General features: G+C 38.1%; 1 protein-coding gene across 15 annotated transcripts in view; it reads right to left on the bottom strand.

Annotated features, from left to right (window-relative positions):
• Positions 1 to 15,031, bottom strand: part of TENM3 (teneurin transmembrane protein 3) — a 403,572-nt gene that overhangs the window by 70,591 nt on the left and 317,950 nt on the right. For all 15 annotated transcript variants that reach the window (XM_071743228.1, XM_071743230.1, XM_071743231.1 and 12 more), the window contains 5 exons: positions 12,918 to 13,128; positions 12,329 to 12,430; positions 11,974 to 12,168; positions 10,492 to 10,692; positions 7,382 to 7,567 (listed from right to left, as the gene is read on the bottom strand). In XM_071743228.1, the coding sequence (XP_071599329.1) occupies positions 7,382 to 7,567; positions 10,492 to 10,692; positions 11,974 to 12,168; positions 12,329 to 12,430; positions 12,918 to 13,128 (895 nt within the window). The remainder of the gene's footprint in view (positions 1 to 7,381; positions 7,568 to 10,491; positions 10,693 to 11,973; positions 12,169 to 12,328; positions 12,431 to 12,917; positions 13,129 to 15,031) is intronic.

Here is a 15,031-nt window from a genome sequence, read left to right as displayed (position 1 = left end):
TGGAAAAGGATTTAGAAGAGAGGGTGTATGTCATTAAGAAATTAAAATGTATCACCTGTACAGGCTGAAAAAATTCAAATATATGTTTGAGACCTCTGAGAAAGTCTCAAAGACCTGCTTCAGATAGACACAGATAAAATCTGACTCTTCCATTAAAAACTGTGTGAAAGATAAATTTGGCTTGATATATTAGGGGATGGAATGGGATGGGAAGCATTAGTGTTTCCATCTTTCTTCCTGATTGGAAGGATTTTTCAGAATGCATCTGAGCAGCATGCAACTATACAATATACAGAATCACTTACTTTCTGGCCACTTCAGATGAAGTAAGCTCTGCAAAATGCTGCAAAATTCTTCATGTTTCAGAAGATTCTGCTGTCTTCTGCAAATGTGTCTAACTTGAATTTCACATGTTGTTCTCATTTAAATGCAAATCAACCAACAGCAATTAAGGCCTGACCAATAGTTCACTTTTTTTCACAGCTTCAGATAAGCACATTCTATCTTAAACTTACCAGGCAATGGAATATTTTTATAGTTACCAAATGTACAAATACGTATTTGCATAGTCAAGGCTTGGCCTGGCAAATTTATAACACGCTCTTCAGGCACAGGAAAAATCAAAACCACTACAGTACTTAATTTCATGATATCTTGTTAACCCGTGGCTATAAGTCCTCTGGGTGCCAAGAAAGTATCTTTTCTTTCCAATAAAAACTTTGCACTGAGGGTACAGGTATAAATATTGGAGTGAAATCCTGGCTCCAACGTAGCCAGGTGTTTCAAAAGTAGGATTTCACTCACAACATTGTGGTGAACTAGTTGATATTTGATGTAATTAGTTTTCAATGTTTTTTTAGTTACAGCTGAGAATTAAGTGTCTGAATGTCCAAAGCCATATCTTCATTCAAATACATCTTACTTTTAAGATGAAAATTGTACTAAGGTGTAATTCATGAACTCAAAATTAAGGATAACCATAAATTTAGAAACTTTGATAGTTACAGAATGTATTAATGCAGCAGTTATTACTCTAATTCAAAGGATAAAATTTTCCTTCTAATAAAAATTCTGAAATCTCAAAAGAATCTTAAAATTTTGGAGGAATACTTGGCATGAATGCATTACAGTAAGTTAAATTCCTGATGAATTAAATCACTATGAAGTGTGAATATTCTAAGTAATTTCAACTTTGGAGAAAAGTAAACAATGCTTGGCAACAGAGCATCAGTACTAAAATGATGGTGGTCATCATAATACCAGTTTATCTATGCTATTCTCTCTCTAACCTGAACGTGTGGAGAAGATCAAGCAAGCCCTTAAACTGGTCCATGAATTACTTTTTCTATACTTCAGAAATATATACTGTAATGATAAATAGCTGTATCAAGTTTTCTGTAAGCATTTCCTTCCTTTAATTAACTGGAATAATATGTTTCTCTTGCTCTCTGATCTTATAAAAACATAAGTGCCTTATTCCCCTGTAGTCATATTTGAAAGGAGCCCTAAGCCAAACATGTTCAAGAGAACAGGTGCAGACCATATAACTCGAATGATATTATTTCTTAGCATTCCTGGATACCAGCAGAACTTCTGAGCTTACGCTGCTTGTGGTTGTACGGAAAACCAGCACACAATGCCAGTCAGAAAGCCATTCTAACCAGTCACCAGGAGAGAGACTGAGACTGCACGAACACCAACACACTTCTGTACTTATGAGAGTGTGCTTTAGATATTTTCTTTTTCTTTCGTAATTTCAAATATCTAAACTAGATGACTTCCCTCTTTTTATAGCTAAAATAGCTGAAATTAGAAATTTTTTGCTGAGGAAAATTTATTTTTTGTTTGAATGTCACGTTAGTGTCTTCGTGCCAAGAAAAAGGTTAAAGCAATACTTTGCTACCCCTTGTTATTTTTTTCTCAACTAAACTTTAGGAGAAATTCTTATAATCTAAACCAAGTAGATACCAATTCTCACTGGAATATAAACATATTGCAGACTGTACACTTCTGTGGACCACCACTGGGTTGGAATCTCAGTTCGGTTTACCGGGTAAAGTAGCCTCACACAGCACTCAAAAGTAGCAGAAAAATATCACAATGCTAACTTTAGCCCTCCTGAGGGATTAATATGAGTGCCTAATGACATTAATCCACATTTAGATCACTTATGTTTAATGACATGCTTTCCATGCATACATATATAAATATTAATTTTGGACTGCAAGATAATTGTTCAACACGATAACAATTAAACAGCTGTAACCTGTCTCATGTGTTAAGTAATGGAGCTGCAGGCAAGCTCCACAAGCAGATGGTCTTACCCATCCATGCTTAATGTTAAAGACTTTTTAAAAAAGAGGTGTTGACAAATCTGAACAAGAAGGCATAGTTTTAATGCAAATTGGCCAATTTGCAATTTAGATTACACTAAAACTAATTTGCTCTATAGAAAAAAATTAAGCTGCTTTGTAAAACAGGGATGTTGCACAGCACATGGGTATAGCAGATTCCCCACCAACATAATTATTTACTAATTTCATTCAGCTAACAGAGTTTAATGGAAAAGCAGCTGGAAAAGTATTCGTATTTACAGGCTTCCAATGACAGTTACTTGATTTACTCATGGTACATGCCAGTTATATCACAAAAAAGAGTAGACTTTCTGAAATAATATCTGTTCCAATCTCACAAAACAACGACTCAGGCAGGAGAGGGTCACTGAACTCAACACAAGCCAGGACAGAGTGGAAACCAAATCATATTGTAGCAAAACTGTGTTATGAAATCTTAATTACAGAGCGAATTTTCACCCAGGCTATCACCTGGGCACCAGCTGTGCATGTGTGGTCTTGTATCACACTGAGATACAGGTTTAGCTTCATAGAATAATCACCTCAGACCCACTAGTGTCACCCCCAGACCAAATAAACAATTGGTAGGTGATTTTCCATAGCTTTGCAGTAAACTGTTGTTTTAGCCTGTTCTCATGTGGATACACGAGATGATAAAATATTACAGTTCTCAGGAGGGAAAAGACAGTAAGCAAGTTAGATGCCTTAAATTGTTGTGTATTTGAAATACACATTGCCAGTGTTTTGTTTAAACCTGTAAGATGCTAAACAATAAATCTTGGGTTTAGTTAATACTTATTAGATTAATTTCATCAAAACATTGAGAATGTATTAATCTGCTGAGTATCTTTGATATAATCCTTGGTCCGTGTTCACAGCAAAGGCAATGACTCCCAAGTGTGCCCCACCCCAGGTATGGAACTGAAGTTGGAGCTCCCTGTGACAGAGATCCACAATGGGACAGGGAATATCAGCAACACACATCAGATTTATGCATTGCTTAAAAAAAAAAAAAAGAGAACTCCCCCTGCTTTGTATTATATTTATTACATTCTGTTTTCTCTCACAAATCAAACTATATAAAATATGTATGTATATTTTTTCTCAATTCCAGTCCTGTGATGCTGATGCTTACCCAGGTAAGCAAATGTCTGATTTTTTTTCTGAACAAAAAAATCAAACCTTTGCAATCAACTACTAATCTACTTCCCAATGTCCTGAAGTATTGATATAACAAACCCCCTCTCCCCAAAAAAACCCAAAGTTCTCTGATGTGTACAGCAGTTAGAATTTCCCTTGTCCAAATTCCTTTTTTAATATCTTGTAGTATATATAAAGTAATCTAGGGTTTAAAAGATATTAGGAATAAAATGAAGGACTATGTTGTTTTAATTAAAGACATAGGTTTGTTTTTTCCTTCTTTTTGCCCCTTCACATATGTCAACTAATGACACTAACAGTGGGCTAGCAGAAAATGAGACTGAACAGATAGTCAGCATTACTTAGAAATATGTAAAAATTGTTAGTTAAGGTGCAGAACATTGTTACCATTTCAAAAGGCATTCATGCTTCACAAGAATTTCATAATCTCTTTGATCAAATGAGTTCAGGATTTAGATAATTCAGTACACATTCCACACAGCATCTCGGTGATTAGTGTGTACACAACTACCCTATTTTGTGCATCCAGCTAGAGATCTGGTGGGCTATTCCTTTGCCAAAAAGTTAATGAAGTGCATTGCCTTTAAAATTTACACCTTATTTGGAATATTTCTTTCTCAAAGAAGTTGAAAGTTTAGGCCACTCCATTTCATGTGACTTCCACTTAACAGCTGTATCAAACAAATATATCACAGAATCATAGAAAATTAGGGGTTGGAAGGGACCTCGAAAGATCAAGTCCAACCCCCCCTGCCAGAACAGGGTCACCTAGAGCAGGTGACACAGGAACACATCCAGGTGGGCTTTGAATGTCTCCAGGGAAGGAGACCCCACAACCTCCCTGGGCAGCCTGTGCCACTGCTCTGTCACCCTCACAGTGAAAAAAATCTTCCTTATTTTTATACAGAACTGCCTATGCTCCAGTTGATAACCATCGCCCCTTGTCCTATTGTTAGTGACCCTTGAGAAAAGCTTGACTCTGTCCTCCTGGCACTCACCCCTTACATATTTATAAGCATTGATAAAGTCAATATCTGCATTTCTATAATACTTTACACCATTGCATGGAAATGGTTAATGGATTTTAGAAGTAAGTATGATGGAATTGTTATTTTTAGACATATAAAGGGGAAGCGAGAGTCTTTTGCATGCACAACACAAAGTACATAAATATTCTGCTACCAAGTTGAGAGTTTTAAGTAGCATAAAAATGACTGTGTTAGAAATGGAGGGTGACAGTGAAACACTGGTTTGCATAGACAAACATTGATATCCCTTGTGCTTTGAAACTTATTGCTTAGAAGGAGCTACCATCTACTCTAGGGCAGGTGAGAGAAAGGCAATTTGATTCTTCATTTACCTATTAGAGGAGGCAGCAATTTTTACTCAACTAAGTGGAAATACTCTTGGAAATGAGCAATAAAATGACCTGGTTTCTCCATAACACTGGGCTCCTGAAGAAAACAGCTCTAAGAAAAATAAATATAACAGCAGGCTAAAGCCTGTACCTCATTACTTGTCTTGGAGGCTGCAAGGGCAATATAAACAAATCAAAGTATCTTTACAGCAGCAGCCACAAAGTAAATACCCATTTAGAGAATAAACAGGTGAGAAGACAAACCTGCTCACCCAGTGCTGAGGAAAAACTTGTTTGTGCTTAATATGTTGGAAAAATTGTTCAAGAGCAGTTCATCCGTGTATAACTACAATCCTTGAAATGCTGCCAAGGTCAGTGAGACCAACAGCAGAGCGATCTGCTGAGTAATTGCTCGTTGGCAAGTTAGAGCGGTCAAGGGAAAAGGCTTTATCTTACTTCTAAAGATTTACTTTACTTTATTGTTCAGAAAGCAGTTCTCTTCCCACCTCTCCACTCCCTTTGTCAGCATGTTTTCTGGAAGCTCTTCAAAAATGTTAACCCTACTGCTTCTCCCTGGGATTCTCCAGATGCACCTTGGTTCCCTCTCCTTCATACATCTGAGAAATCTCATTAGTACATAACAAAAACATTTGTCATTTCTGTAAAAAATAATTCACAAATCAAACTCACTACTTCACACCTAACTCCTATCTACAAAATCAAACCTTGCCTCATCTTCCTGGTGCAATGATGTGGATATCAGTTAACACAGCTGGAGCAGCCCCTTCTTTTCCCTGACCTCAAAGCTCACACTGCTGTTTCCCATGACCACCAAGCACGGTGCCACCACCCCACCTCTCAGTCAGGGCTGCAAGCTACCTGGGAATGTATCTTGGGCTTTACTGTTTTCATGCCCAGGGACAGCTTGGCTGTGTTAACACATTTGGAGTTACAGCATTTCCAAAACATCCACAAAAGTTAAAAATTCTACAGCCTCTTAGCTTGCAGCAAAAGCAAATCATGCTGTATTTACATGCATCAGCTCTACTGCTATTAGCCCTACTGTCCCAACCCCTTGGTTTGGCTGCATCACTTCTTTTAACTGACTCTCCTCCATAAAACTAGGGGTTGTTTTTTAAAACTTTTACTTATTGGCATTTTTTTTTTTACTATTCAGATTATCCATGATTTCTTCATCACTCAATGTTACTCTTGCCTTAGTGGCTACCTATCTGTGGCTGCCTCTTTTGCTGTCCGCTCCATCCATCTCTAACTGCTTAGAAGCATAGAACCCTATAATGGTTTGGGTTGGAAGGCACCTTCAAGATCATCTTCAACCCCCCTGCATGGGCAGGGACACCTTCCACTAGACCAGGTTGCTCAAAGCCCCATCCATCCTGGTCTTGAACACTTCCAGGGAGGGAGCAGCTGCAGCTTCCTTAGGCAACCTGTTCCAGCATCTCACCATCCTCAAATTAAAGAATTTCTTCCTAATGTCTAACCTAAACCTCCCCTCTTCAAGTCTGAAACCGTTTCTCCTTGTCCTCTCACTGTACATACGTAAAAAGCCCTACCCCAGCTTTCTTGTAGGCCCCCTTCAGATATGGGAAGGCTGCTATAAGGTCACCTCAGAGCCTCCTTTTCTCTAGGCTGGACAACCCCAAACTCTCTCAACCTGTCTTCATAGGGGAGGTGATCCAGCCCTCTGATCATTTTAGTGGCTCTCCTCTGGACATGCTCAAGGAACTCTATGCTCTTCTTATGTTTGGAAACTCCAGAACTGGACACAGTACTCCAGGTGGGGTCTCACAAGAGCAGAGTAGAGGGGAAGAATAACCTCCTTCAAAAAGTTTCATTGATAAAGGCAAAGTAATTTCCAAAGGTTGCCAGGTGCTAACTTAATTACAGAAAGGCAGTAGGATGGCTTCTTCTAAATAGGCTGTATTAAACTGCTGTTACATTATTTAGAGAAGAAATTCAATACAATTCTCAGACAGAGCATTCTGTTGACATGAAGATAATTTTGGGCAGCTAGATCACATTTATTATAAGGTGGAAGTGACATTTTTGTGTAGGCAAGTCAGCTTCTAAGTTTCTAAAGCTTCTCCATTAAAAAAAAAAAAAAAGAAAAGACAAGAAAAAAAAAAGAGAAACTCTAGGAAGCTTCATTTCCAAAAGACATAAAGCTATCACATAAAAAGCAAAAATCAAATAACTTATTTTCAATTTCAGGTAAAAAGTAACCTCCCCCTTAGCAAAAGGAAAGATTGAGAAGGAAAATCTTCCACCTCCTTTTCCTGGCAAACTAGGTCTGAAGAACTGATGAGCCATTAAAAAACCATTTCCTTTCCTAAAATATCAACTCCTTTACATGGACTGACACATGCAAATATTCTATTTGAAGAAATAAGCTTCAAAGGAACACGCTTGTTATTCAGATGCGGCCAGCAGCGCCGGCTGTTTGAATTTTGCAGCGGAGAGAGGGTAAAGCATAGCATAGCCAGCCTACCAATGGTGCAGTGCTCTCCATTCCATCCCTGGCTACATTCACACTTCCCGTCCTTGCAGGTGCCGTGCTCGGCGCAGCGGGGGTGACAGGCTCTCTGGGTGCAGCCGGCGCCCGTCCAACCTTCCTCGCAGCGGCAGGAGCCACCCATGCAGACGCCGTGTGTGCCGCAGTCCACCGAACAGATTTCTGGATTTGAAGGAGAGAGGGGGGAAGAGGGAGGGAGGCAGAGAGTGCACACGGGAGAGGGAAGGTATGCATTAATTAGCAGCACGACATCTTCATTCGGCATGTGAAGAATAAGACGGACAAAATCTGTGAAAATTAAATCGAAGGAGTTTACTGTGACAGGTATCTTCAGGCAGGACCCAACAGAATAGGGAGTACAGGGTTTTTTCTCTACGCTAATGCTCACTTAGTCATCCAGCAGACTCGGTGGTTCTTAAGTGTCCACATTTCTTCTGTTAGCTCTGAATAATTTTCAGTTACATTTTTTGTGATCACATATGTCCTAAGAGTAACCTGTTGTAACTTTGATTATATGGCATCTAGACCTACTAGAAGTTGCAGTGTACTCCAAGTGACTTGGCCACTGTGTATTATGAGTGAAAAGATAGTATAAATGAAAGTTAATTTAAAAAGGTTTCCCCTCCCTGCTCTGTTCCCTGTCTTTCAAAGTAAAAATGTGCCATTTCTGACACATTTTTTCATTACAAAGCATCAGCCCCAGTGAGACAGATTAGTACTGTGCTGACATACTGACACATCTGTTAAATAGAAAGGATGATGCTCTTTACTTTCAGTAAATGCGTATCAGTGGCAGCTATGAACACTCTGGTTTAGATAACAGATTACTAAAAAAAAAATAATAAAATCAACATACAACCATTTAATTTGTCATTTACCTATAGTAAGAGGTTCTTATAATGGATAGAATAATTTAAAAAATACCTTAATGGCCAAAAGTAGTCAGAGTACAAACAACGTACGTTACATCTCAGCTAATATAAGATGATAATTTAGACTGCCAGATTTAACATTTACAGTTTTGGTTAATTTAGTCAGACTCTGGCAAACTTGACTTCTGCTGACAAGCAACAGAAAATCAAGAGGAGATTAAATACAGCCTGAACAAGGAACTTTGGTTCCTTGGCATACAGCTGGATGTAGCCATGTACTGGTTCATAGAAGTACTGTATTTAGTTTTAGTTTTCTTTTGAAAGACAACAAACAGTTTAGTAATAAAAGACTGAAATTATTTTCAACTGCAAAAGAAAGAAGTATTCAGCACAAGAAAGGCTTCTAGTTTCCTACTCCACAGTGGTTTTCTCCCATAGATAAAACCCTCTGTCTCAAAGTGCTGTGGAACATTAAGCATGGTATCAAGGAGCTGTGACATTTTCCATAAGAAATAGCCCAAAACCTTCCTCCATAAAGACAGCTGTAATTTCTCCTGATTTTTTTTTCTCTATACAGCATTTTTTATCTACTTTGAATTAAATTTTTGATTAACAGATGCAAGATGATTTGATTAACTTTAGAGTCAGAAAATGTTAACACAGCTCCAAGAAAGAGAGGTTTATTTCTCTTGAATCTAATCAATTTTTCATTAGGGCGAAGGTGTTTATCAGCTTTTAGCACACTAGCTTTGAGCAAGGTGCGTCAATCTTTGTAATGAACTTATTAATTAGAGTTAATTTAATTGAAGTGGAATTGAAGGGCTAATTAACGGACAAACTGCTGATGAAGATAGAAGAAAGCTCTGCTGATTTCAAATCTATGAACTGCTCTGATGGAAATAACTCATTCTTTTTTTCTTCTAGCAGCTTAACAAAATGTTTATGGGTAAGATTTACTTTTTAGTGTACCACTCTGAAAGTAATTTTGCATGACTTCAGCAAATAGTCTGCATGTATTTTTACAAAATTGTTATGTAAGTTTGACATTTTCTTAAATACTTGAGATCAAAAATAGTTTGTTATTTTAATGACCAGCCATTCCTTGAAACCTAAGTAAAAGATGGAGAATAACTCAATCATTAAAAACAGTGGTGAGGACACTGTGTCAAAAAATAGAGGATAGATCTTTTCCTTGAGAACTAGAAAGTGTCTCTCACAAATAGCCAATTTTAGTGGTATAGATGTTCAGAGAATAATTTTTTCTTCTACACAAATTTAACACAAGACAACATTTTCTTCTCTCACTTTTTCTTGAATGTTTATAACTCTGTCCTATCACTCTTGTATGCATAAAACATTATGGAGTATCACAGATCCTGGTCAGGAAGAAAATTTGTTTTAAAAAGATGGTTCCCCATGAAAAATTTATATTTATTCATAAGCTGGCATAAACCCAGCTAGCCCATGTGTTCAGTTTTTGTTAACACAATCATCTGAGTTGTTAGATGAACTGTTTTAGACAAATATATGTCTCACAGTTAGACATGACTTCTCTGTTGATATGTGACTAACAAACAATATTCTAAAAACTCGCATTTGTCAATATTTAGATTCTGCTCTCTGTGATAGTACCTCCAGTCACTTTTTTGCCTTTTGTTTCTAAGTTCAGACTATCATTTTAGTAAGATCAATTTCACTCTTCAAGGAATCCCTTTGCTTCTTCACTCTTATGAATTCCTTCCACCCTGGCACCCTGCACCCTTCCTTGAAAGCCATTTAGGATTTATTCTTGTAACCCCTCTGAAAACTGTAGGACTATCTGTTTTTCAAGAAAAACATCTCCAGTTAGATGGAGAGATTTTAAAAATGCAACTGTCTCTAGTTCTACTGGTGTAGTTTTAAGTTTCTAAATATATGTATTAGGTTAGATGACACTTAAATGTCATCTACCGCACAAAGAACATTCTGAACATATGAACTACCTGAAGTTACCAGGTGAAGGCAGCTAAAAGGTACCAACAAAGACATCGATTTTCAAATACTTCAAAATCATTGATTTATTTTGAACCTTGGAATCAACTCACAGTACATGCTGAAATCAACTCAAAGACTTCTATCAACTCAGCAGGTCAGGTCCTACCAGAATAATGTTATTCAAATGATGCTGCTTAAGACGTCATAATTTTAGAAAATGTGAATGCTTTCAACCCTTACCATTGGAGCAATCTGGGCCTGTCCAATTGGGGTCACAGGTACAAGTACCACTCTCTTGAAGGTAGGTGCCATGGCCAGAACACTGATCAGGGCACATTGTCTTCAGGATTTCACAGTTGCTGCCACCCCAGCCTGGGTTGCAGTGGCACTCACCATGGATGCACATGCCATGGCTGGAGCAGGCTGGGTCCAAGCAATCCGCTGTAAGGGTATCAGAAAGATCAGATAAACTTCTCATTCCTAACAACAGTGATGAAATCCTAAATAACTCACAGAACTTTCAGGCTTAATCCTCATATTAAGAATGTGTGAAATAGAGAGCACTGTACTGATTTTAAAAATAAACATTGGCAGGTTGAAGCTGAGAAGTTCACCTTTGTTTCATTGCAATGAGTGAGGAAAAGACAGAGAAGACAGAGGCATCTTGGTGCCTGTCTCTCTTCTCTGTCTACACAGTCAAACCACTCTCAGATTTAGTAATTTCATAGCAGCAGTTTTCTTTATATAAACCACCTCACTTCCACATCACTTTCTGGGACAGTGAAATTTGTGTGTGGACCTAACTGACATCTGGACATTTACAGGCTACCACTGAGTTAAAGGAGAACCTTTCAAGGTTTGCTAACTCTTCCAAATTACAAGATTGGCTCTGAGTCCTGGGCAACAGATCTCTGTTCTGCTTAATCACAGTGTGACAAGTGTCAGATTTCCTTGCAGCACTCACCATCCACTGACCCAATCCACCACTATGGAGTTTTGACAGCTGTAAAGAACCCTCAACTTATTTCAGAAAAAAATTGGTTGCATACTGTCTATCTGTCCTAATTCACTTTAATGTGCTTTAGATGACGAGATTTAATTTAGCAATTTGACTCAATAAAATGTTACACTTGTAGGGTCAATGGTCTGAAAATTTAATTCCAGAGGTTTAATTGCATTACTTTGTACATGGAGATCAATAAAATCAATTTGATTGAGGAAGAAAATGGCGGTTTTTATTCCCTAAAAAATTAGAATGGAAAATGAACTGCACTTTGCAGCACACCAGGATGAATATTATTATGCACATCTCTGGAACACAAAAATGATGCATCATTTGTCACTCTGATGCATTTGAGTCAGCACTTTCCACAATATGGTTGGTGGATCACTGACAAATGCAATACATTAATGGTTTATTGTATAAATGAAAATTCAGTGTCTTCCTGTATTCTACCATCTATTTTTTGTGAGCCTTCTTAGCTGATCTTGTCTAAAAGAAAATAATAGATTACCAAGCAAAAAGCCATCACACATTATTAAGAATTTTCTCACCAATTACTTAAAAATAAATAAAGAATCGTTTTAGTATGCTAAAATGATTTTTGAAGAAAAACTATAAGTGTGTATGATCTAGATCTAGCAAAATCAATAGAGCTGGATGTGCCAGCTGGAAGCCTGACCAATAACAGCAGGTGCTGGGGTAAATATTTACTCATTTACCTTCTTCACAATTTTCTCCTTTGTATCCAGAGTTGCAGGCACAAGAGCCCATGATGCAAATGCCCCGGCCCCCACACTGGGGATCGATGCACTGAGTTGTAGGCACATCACACTCCGTGCCCTTCCAGCCACTGTAACACAGGCAACGTCCTTTGGAGTATTGCCCATTGCCACTACACAGCACTGGGCAGGCTGCTGTGAAATAAAACAGAGCAGAAAAATCAAAACGAAGCTCTTCACCAAAGCTTTATAAAGAAGAGCATCTAAGAAGCAAATCACATGCCAGTTCCTTTCCTGACGCGTTTGGCTTCATACTCACTTAAACTGACTTGAGAAAAGCATAGGCTTGATTTACCTCTTGAACAATCAGGGCCCAGAAACCCAGGAAAACAATGGCAGGATCCAGAAACACATTCGCCGTTTCCATGGCAGTTTCGGGGGCATTCCACCACAGACTCTAAAGAGAAATAAAGAGGGATAATTCACAGACACCCACGTTGTGAAGCACCTGTCATGTGAACCACTACTGACAGCACACTCTCACTCAGAGAGAAGTGTTTATGTTTGGTTTGTTTGAAGAGCACAAATGGCTGTGATTTTCTATTGGTGGTCCCTCTAGTATCTTAGGACACTAAATTCCAACAAAAAGGCTAACATTATAATGGTAAAACCCTATGAGCTTTATACTTCAGATCCAGTCCTATGCTTTTTAATAGTGCCCTCCTTTCAAGCACTGTTTTACAAGAAGGTACACTCCGTATGCCTTAGACCAAGGAATTAAATATATATTCTGCATTTTATTCTCAGCAGCAGAAAACAAATGCTACTAAGGGAAGACCTGTGAAAAAAGGTAAGATCATTTAAGAACAAAAAACTATCTCCGTATTCCTAAAAAACCTGACCAGAGCCCAGTGTTTGGCAAGAGCTTTGAAGATAATACTTACCTATAATTATGGTATTAAAAGACACCTGCTCTGCGTTTTTCCCATCATTATAAAAGGCCAGGTGCCAGATGCCAGAATCCAAATACTGGATAAAACCTGCCTCATGGACACTGACAGACCTCGCCTGCCGCCCCGCTCGCTCTGACTCCAGCAGGTTGCGTTGCTCCCTCGCTATCAGCCGGCTGCCATCCAGGAGCTCCACAAAATCGTACTGCAGGGAAGAACAGACAGCAGCTTGACAAATCACAGGACCACCCATGGCACCACAAGATATGCCACAGCATCCTGACAATATGTTTGTATTTTGAACAAGAGTTTCCTTTTGAAGCAGAGAAGAAGGAGCTAAAACCAACCCTTGCTGGTTTCTTTGAATATGCAGATGGTTAATAATAATAACAATAACAACAACCACCAAAACCAACACCGATCATCTCCTTTGCTTTTCAATTAGTTTCAGATGAAGGATTAAATTGCTCAATCCTCCTTTCGAACAGTCTGGAGGAAGGAGAGCAAGATTATTGCTAGTTATTACAAGCCTAAAAAAGAAAATGGAAAGCATAAAACAGTGCAACTGTTGAAAATTACAAACTAAAAAAAATACAGTACCTCAGGTCAATGGAGAGCACGTATTGTTAACAGCCATCAGTGGGGCTTGGAAAAATGTAGCAGCATCTCAGATGATACAACAAGAAAACTCACAACACAAGTTTTTGTGCATGTTCATTTTAATCAGGGCTAATAGTACTTGGAGGGATAAATCTACTCTGGGCCCTGCACTGATGTGAGTCTGCTCTCATAGATGTTCTGCAAGTTTGTCATGTAAAGATCAATGTGTATATAGCAAAATTGAACAGGTAGGGAAATTATTCTGCACAAAAAGCAGAAGTCTCTGTTTTTCCTGACGAGCCTTTTCACAGTTTCATTTTTACTGTGACACATGTTTATTATATGAAGTGAACTGTAAGACATAAACCTTCAATCTTGCCACATGTTGGAGATCTCTCTAAAATGGAATTATACCCAGGGCCCATTAAAGTAAATGGCAGTATGGGAAACCACTGATTCACCTGAGCTAGGATAACATCAGTTATCTGGACGAGAAAAGCAGTGGTTTTACACCCTGACTTGTGACCTTCAGAAGCTGCTCACAGAATCAAAGGAAAGCATGATAGCCTTTCTCCCAGAACAAGGATTTAAGTACTTGTGTTCTCTTCTTGAAACTGCAGGGCAAAATTCACCACTATTGTTAGAATGTTCCTCTCCAGTAATTAGAATTATTTTCCTACCAGTCAGGACATGAAGAAAACCCATAGTTAATATGCCTCTGTCAACACCTGAGACACTTTTCCAGCTATATCTCAACCTGCAGAATAGAACATAATGTGACTGGGATGTGCAGAAGCCTCAGTACGCTGTCACTTTGTGTGTGCTGAGCCACATGAAAAATAATGCAACTGTTTTGGGAAAGCACCAATTATTTAAACCCATTCAACACTCTCATTTGTCAGAGAATTAAATATTTATCTTATTTTGTGTGAGAGAGACAAATAATTTTAGTTGGGTTTTTTTTCCTCTCTCGCCTGACTCAAGAACACTTCTTTCTGGTTGTTTTTGTTTTTCAATAGTGTTTTGAGTTTTGACAAATCATTTATGGACTTTAGGAGCAACCTTGTAATCTGTAGCCTGCATAGAATCATTTTTTGTAGAAAGACAGTTTCAGACTAGAGCCATATTTTTGCTATAGCAACAAGTGATTACACTACTTGATTGACCACTAATGGCTGACAAGCACGGCACAATTAATGATTTTGTGTTTGTAATGTAATAAGGATGTTTGATGTTATCAGAACGCCCTTTTAGACTACAATTTAAAAGCCATACAGGTGGGAATATACAGTTCATTTTGTCCCCCAGCAAAAAACAATAATTGATCTTAATTCTTTTAAAGGCTGCTTGTTTTTTTGTTGTTGTTGGTTTTGTTTTGGGTTTTTTTCTTATACGTATATATATATAGGACATGATTACAGAAACCAAATGGAAAAACAATTATCTTCATAAGCAAAAACCATACCAGTTTTATTTTCCTCCTATGAGGATAAATTAATGAACTAATA

Source organism: Heliangelus exortis, chromosome 4, assembly GCF_036169615.1.
Source record: "Heliangelus exortis chromosome 4, bHelExo1.hap1, whole genome shotgun sequence".
Lineage (NCBI taxonomy): Eukaryota > Metazoa > Chordata > Aves > Apodiformes > Trochilidae > Heliangelus > Heliangelus exortis.
Note: the sequence above shows the minus strand (reverse complement) of the source record. Positions and strands in the feature narration are given on the sequence as shown.